This window comes from Sceloporus undulatus, chromosome 4, assembly GCF_019175285.1.
Source record: "Sceloporus undulatus isolate JIND9_A2432 ecotype Alabama chromosome 4, SceUnd_v1.1, whole genome shotgun sequence".
Taxonomy (NCBI): domain Eukaryota; kingdom Metazoa; phylum Chordata; class Lepidosauria; order Squamata; family Phrynosomatidae; genus Sceloporus; species Sceloporus undulatus.
Window position 1 is genome coordinate 181,856,324 of NC_056525.1, and position 6,872 is coordinate 181,863,195.

General features: G+C 41.7%; 1 protein-coding gene across 1 annotated transcript in view; it reads left to right on the plus strand.

Moving 5' to 3' along the window:
• The first annotated feature begins 4,409 nt into the window (after positions 1-4,409).
• The window catches only part of LOC121929107 (cytosolic non-specific dipeptidase-like), a 3,573-nt gene continuing 1,110 nt past the window's right edge, over positions 4,410-6,872 (plus strand). The window contains exons 1-3 of the mRNA XM_042464425.1: positions 4,410-4,570; positions 6,010-6,151; positions 6,779-6,869. Coding sequence (XP_042320359.1) covers positions 4,418-4,570; positions 6,010-6,151; positions 6,779-6,869 — 386 coding nt within the window. The 5' untranslated portion in view covers positions 4,410-4,417. The remainder of the gene's footprint in view (positions 4,571-6,009; positions 6,152-6,778; positions 6,870-6,872) is intronic.

Genomic DNA, 6,872 nt, shown 5'->3' on the forward strand with positions numbered 1-6,872 from the left:
TGACCCAGGATTTGAAGCTGGCTTTTTTCAGACCAGATACAGTTGAGAGGGAGGAAAGATTATATTTTACAATTTTAATGGTAAGAATAAATACATATTGGTGTATTTACATTTGCTACAATTCTAGTCCTTTTGTACCTTAATCTGTATTCTGCTCCATATTGCTTTCTATTTTAATGTTTGTAACCCCACTCTTGATCTGCTCACCATATGATCCAATATAAGTATTTCTGCTTATTTCTGTAGTTACAGTTCTGTCTCGGCTAGCGGTGCAAAGGGACTAAGAAGAAGAGATCTGAGGAGCATAGGAAATCCTTAAGATGGTGCTGGGTAGGGATGCAATTCCCTTTGCCTTTAACCAGTATAGCCAATGTCATTTTTGTGTGCCTTCAAGTCATTTCTGACTTAACGTAACACATTATGCAAAGCTATCATGGGATTTTGTTGACAAGATTTATTGAGAAGGGTTTGCCATTGGCATCCTCTTGAGCTGAGGGATTGTGACTTGTCCAGCATCACCCACTGGGTTTCCATAGCTGAGTGTGGATTTGAACTCTGGGCTCACAATGTTCTAGTCCAGCACTCTAAGCCACTACACCACACTGGTTCAGCATAGCCAATGCTGAAGGGTAATGGGAACAGCAGACCACCAACATCTCAAGGGCAACATTTCCCCCTATTGCTCCTCTAGGACCAGCAAAACAGAGATTTTCTTTTTGTCCCCCCACTAATGCTGGGGAAGTTTTTTTCCCCTGAACATAATGTTAAGCAGTGTAGATGGTCTTATTTAAGACAGGACTTCTGGGGCAAGAGGGTCGAATATTATTTTGTGCTGCGTTCCGGTGGTTGGTGAGACTAAGGGCACAGAGTGCAGCCAAGAGTAAAATATTGGTGAAAGAAAAATGGGTGACAGCAGGTCTGTTCTTACTAATCTGGCTGCTTTCCCACCAAGCATAAAAAGCACCGTGCTGTAGGATTGTTCAGAAGTACGCACCACTGCAACAAGTGTTCAGAATAAAGCTCGCCCAAGTTATATGCAATGGTTTTCCTGCAATGCTAAATTCTATGCAGATCAACACATTCCTATCTTGGATTGGAGATAAAAGATGCTGCTTGTAGGCAAGATGGAAAGTCTATCTGCTGTGAAGCAAACTAGGGTTCCATCTTGGTTCAACATTGCAGAAAGTTAACTTGTAGAGACATAATCTAGGCAAAGACTCTCATATATTCTTGAGACTTTATGTTGTTCCCATTGTTCCCTTTTAGCTCAGTAGTATCTTACACTGGCTCCCAGCAGCGCTCTGCAGTTTCAAACCAATCCTACTTGGAGATTGAACCTAGATCCTTTAGTATTTGTTTTGCCACTGAACTATGCAGCATTTCTCCAACACAAATATTTCATAAACCTCCTGTGATCTTCCAAAGGAAACAACATGAATATCTACTGGAATCCCTGCAGCTTCTTACCGGTCAGAATTGGCATCAGCGTAACAATATTGCACTGAAGTTTAGGAAAAGATGTGTACCTGTTGGGTCTGCAGATGACGGAGCCCATTCGCAGATGAGAAACTCAACAGTAGGGCACCTTGTATACAGAGAGAAGGCTTAAAACTGTCAGGAAAGGGTAGATTAAAATCTTTCCATTTCTAAGAGAGGTTATGCAGAACAGTTCTATTCCCCTCAAATTTTAATTGAAAAGACATTTGGGAGCTGTGATCCACATTTTTTTCCAATCCCTGCGTTGATTTTGAGAGTGCTAAATATTTATTGGTTTTAACGGAGCATTGTTGACTACAGGAAAGCTTACTAGGGAGTGGAGTGAAACGAACAGAGTTAGAGCCATTATTATTCTCTCTCATATTTACAGCACCCACTCCCCCTTGGCCCTGACTTCATACTGCATCTTCAAAACACAGCAAAAGTTTAGTACAAAAGAGGTGTTCATCTCCCTCTGACCACCGAATCTTGCAGGGGTTGGTAGATATGCCTGAGTGTACTCACCAACCACACAAACAGTCCCACCAACCCCAGCAAACTCTTGAGTTGTAAGAGGAATGGTGTTTTGTTGCCTTTGTGCCCACTAGCGGAAAGCAGTCCCCCGAACCCCCTCCACCTGATTGGGTGGAGAAAGTGTATGGGTGTTCAGCTTTCCATCCCAAAGGACACACGTCATTTGTCACGCAGTGATAATGATCCTTGCCCTTATTTTGTGGCTACTTCCCTCTCACCTTTTATTCCTTTTGTCACTTTCTAATTCTGACTCTCCCTCACAGTTCCCTAATTCTGTATCTTCAGTCGTTTCCCACACTGTGGTATTCCTCATCTTTGGGGTTGTTTCGTTGTTGTTGGTTGCGGTTTGTGTTTGCTTGCTTTTTGCCCCCAGCAGGATCTCTTTCACTTGCAAATTCCATTCCCTTCCCATCTCTCCATGCACCCTAGAACTCCTACTCCTACTTAAACCAACTCCTATTACACAAGTGTAGCACTTCATTCGTGGAATCCTCACATTCTTTTTTTAAGAAATTCTCTGGCAGAGAGCGCTAGTGTCTTACGAAACTACAAATCCAAGGGCTCCATGGAATGCAGTCATGGTAGTTAAAGTGGTATCAAAATGCTTTAATTGTGTAGTGGAAAAGGGAAGCATAGCAACACAAGTTATTACTATGCAAAGTCCATGTTAGAATGTTTGGTGCTGAGGGCCAGCTGTCAATCAGTTTGTGGCCAGATTAAAACCATGGATAAAACATATTATGATATTGGTAAACCATTCGTTTTGTTGCGAATTCCCTGAAGATGCCAGCCACAGATGCTGGCGAAAACATCAGGAAGAAACTCTTCGAGAACATGGCCTAGAGCCCGAAAAACCCACAAAAACCTATTGCTCTGTTTGTTTGTCTGTATTAATAACATATATTTTTCCCAGGTACAAACTACATTCAGGTGTCAAATGTTGGGGTGCATACTTTCACGAAGTTTGCTTTGTAAAGGACTGAATTAGAACTTTTTTTTTGCAAGTGGAGTTGCTTTGGACCTGAAAGTTCCTTGGAGTACTTCTTGCAACTTTCTAGAAGCGCACTATTCTTGCTCCCTCTATCTCTTCTTCAGACAAAATTTACACTGAAATGCTTGGCAAAAATACTTTTGAACTCAATAATGTGCACTTTATGTGAAAAGAGCTCTGATTTTCTTTTTATTACATTAAAAAGCAAGAAATTACTGTGCTCACTTGAAAGCCCACCGCCACAGTACTGTAACTCCCTAATCTTTTTTCACTACCAATTATTCCAGGCAGAAGGAAGTGAGAGATGGGACAGAAGTCATTTTTTCATAATCTGTATATAGCAGCAAATGACAATTGATTCTGTTTCTCTTCTGCTGCTTTTCTCTACCAGCCCTCCTCCCAAACATCTGCCATTTATCACATTAAGTTGTATCACACACCAGAATCTCGAAGCTGACACTCCACATCTTTTGTATGTGGGGGGGAAACACATTCTTGCCCACAGGTTTCGATAAGGCAACAAGTCCTCCTGAGAATTTCAGATGAACTGGAGTAAGTAGTGTGTGTGGGAGCCATTGCTCTCCATTTTCCCCTATGGACCCCTTACTGGCAATCTACTTTGTGACTTCAGACTTCTGCAACCTCTACAGACATGATCAATACTGCATATATTTGATTATTAAAACAACACTTTTTTTTTCTAACTGTTCGTTGTATTCACATGGACGCGCTATAAATCCAGTCTACTAAAATAATAATCAATCTTGTGGTTAACTATTGCAAAAGGAAGAAAGCCTGGGGTGATTGGTGGCTGGGTTGGTACATCTACAGCAGATAAAATGCCAACTTCCCTTGGGAAGTGATGGCTCTAGAAGAGTATCTCAACCTTGTGGTTCCTCTCATTTAAGATATCAACTCTTAGAATCCCTGATTATGGGCCATGCGGGGGTACTGTAGAATTTGGTCCAAAGATCTGAAAGCCAGAGTTTGAGAACTGCTCCTCACAGTTATCAGGAAAGAGAGAGACGGTGACTATGCTTAATAAGTATGACCAGAACAACACTGTAAAAAGCCTTCAGCATTTGCACTGAACCTCCATTGTTTTCCAGCACAGTTCAAGAGGGTTGGAAGCTTTCACATCTGTTTTAAGTAATATTTTTAAATTTTATTTGAGCCCTAACTCTGATTAATTTAACTTTTCTTTATTGAACAAGCCAGCTTCATGACCCAGGATTTGAAGCTGGCCTTTTTTCAGACCAGATACAGGTGGGTGTTTTTGGTTGTGTGTGTGTGTTTTGTTTTGGTTTTTTTTCGGGGTTTTTTGGGGTTTGGGGTTGGTTGGGGTTTTGGTTTGGTTTTTTGTGGTGGGTGGGGGTGGGGGGGTTGTGGGTTGGTTTTTTATAGAAAGACATCTTGATGCATAGGTGGCGATATCCCTCCTTATCACTCCATGGGATAGAAGGTGCTTTCTCTGGGTCAGGTGCCAAAACAGTGATTCCTCGGAAAGTGATTGGAAAATTTTCAATTAGATTGGTACCAGACATGACTCCAGAAGCTGTAACCAAACAGGTATGTGTCATGGAAGGAAAGTGAGAAAGATAAGGCAGCTCAGCAGGAATTAGTTAGCCTTCTCTTGAAGAGACAGAACCCAAGCTTTAGGCCAGCCTCAGATGGGTCAAACCAGGAATACAGCAACTTTTAAAAACATAGTTTTAAATAGAAATAGAAATGGAAGGAGGTGAGAAGGAAACACAAACCTGTATGTATATAGTCTTAAAAATGAAAATGGATCTGATATAGCAAATATAGTGTTTGTTTCTAAAAACTTAGGGAACTGCCTTGTATGAAATCCTCCATCTAGCTCAGTACTGTCCACTCTGGCTGCTCACAGCCTTGGGATCATAGGTAAAGGTCTTCAACATCATTTGTAGCCTAATCTTTTAACTTTAGGGTGGGCAGCTTCAGACCATGGGAGAGAATAATTCCTAACTAGGATGCAGCATGTGAAGTACTGCCTCCTCCATACAATATTTAAAGTGGCTGGAAATCCATTTCTGTTTTGTCTTGTTTTTTAAAGTAACCTTTAAAATGGGGAGAATGCACATGAAACAATTAGAGAAGGGATCAGCAGGGGGACAAATGCACATGAATTAGTGCTGTTAAACCTATAAGTGGAGGAGTTGTGGAGGTTCTGGGCTGTGATACATTTGCTGGTTTAACTGTCCTGTAAGTTTTGAATTTTTTTTAATATCGTTGCATTGGCCTGGTCTACAAACATGGTAGGATTTTATTTCAGTGCCTCCTCATTCATAAAATATACTTAAAGGCATTTAATGCATTTCCCCCTAAAATATGTGGGTTTTTAAAATCAAACAGTTTTAGGCCACCTCTTAGGGCAAAAGCCTTGCCAAGACATCCTACATAGTGTCTCATACAATAATAGAACAGCTGAAGGTAACAGAATCAATAGTTACCTGCCATAATGACAAACATCTACCCAAAGTAGTACTAATCTAAGGAAGCAGTGCAGCTGGAAAGCTAGAACAGTGCAAAGGAACATGGTCATAAAGTTGAAAGAAAACAGATCAGTCCTTAGGGCTTTCTTGCAGCTTGCAACAGTGGAGCTCAGTAGGCTCAACTGGCCATGCATGGAAGAGGCATAGGTCCAGTGTGGTCTTCTCCACTGTGCTGACTAAACAAGAAGAGCCCCCATTGCTATAGAGGCAGGCCATTATGAGTTAGGATGTCCTTTAAGTACCCTGATCCATGTGGTTGACAGATAAAATATTTGTGTATACATACATCTATGTGTTCTATGCTCTGAAAAGGAGGTGAGCTACACATCTCAGACACAGTTTAACATTGCAATGTATTTTGGTTTTTAGAGGTGACTTAATGGGCAGGGCAGCTCGAATCCTATTCTAGCTTTGCCTCATCCTGAAATTCTTAACTAATAATAATGGTAGCGGTCAAGCTCATCATCTTCCTTGCTTATCTTGTTGTTGCAGGTTCAAGATTACTTGTCCAAAAAGTTTGCTGGGCTGCAAAGTCCCAATAAATTCAAAGTATACTTAGGCCATGGTGGAAAACCTTGGGTGTCAGATTTCAACCATCCCCACTACATGGCTGGCAGAAGAGCCATGAAAACAGGTGAGCAAAATTTGTATTGTTTTTCTCAAGCCCCTGATCAAAATGCCCCAAAGAATGGCGCCTGAGCTATTAAGATGCAGTTAACAAACAGTTAGTAAAGAGTTTCTAACAGGTATCTCTTATCACTGAAAGCAGTATTTATCAGTGTTGTAATGTTCAGCTTAATTGATCTTTTGTACTGGCTGGGGATAAACAATCTGTGATGCAGAATAAAAAATTACTCTTGGTTGTCTGAGATAATAGAAATTTACTTGAAAAATATTAACCAGAAGTGTAAGTTTAACTACAGCACGCCCTCAGCTTATGCGGGGGATCTGTTCCAGACCCCTCCCCCGCATAAGCCGAATTCTGCGCATGCTCAAGCCCCATTGGAATGAATGGGGCTTGTGCATGTGGTGGCGTGGTGATGCGCGCGTGCCGTGGGCGCGCACCCCATTGATTCCAGTGGGACACACCGCCCCTTGTGCCCCGCACGCTCCTGTGCGGCTTCCCATAGGGTTAAATCCGCGTATAGTGCGCCCGGGCACACTATATGCATATTGCAAGAATCTTTGTACAGATTACAAAGCGTGGGTTATAGGTGCATGTTATAGATGGTGGAAATAATTTTTATGTCCTTACTCCAAGTATTTGGTGTGGAGCCAGACTTGACGAGGGAGGGAGGAAGTATACCCGTCACCCTGACCTTCCAAGAAGCAACAGGCAAAAATGTAATGCTGCT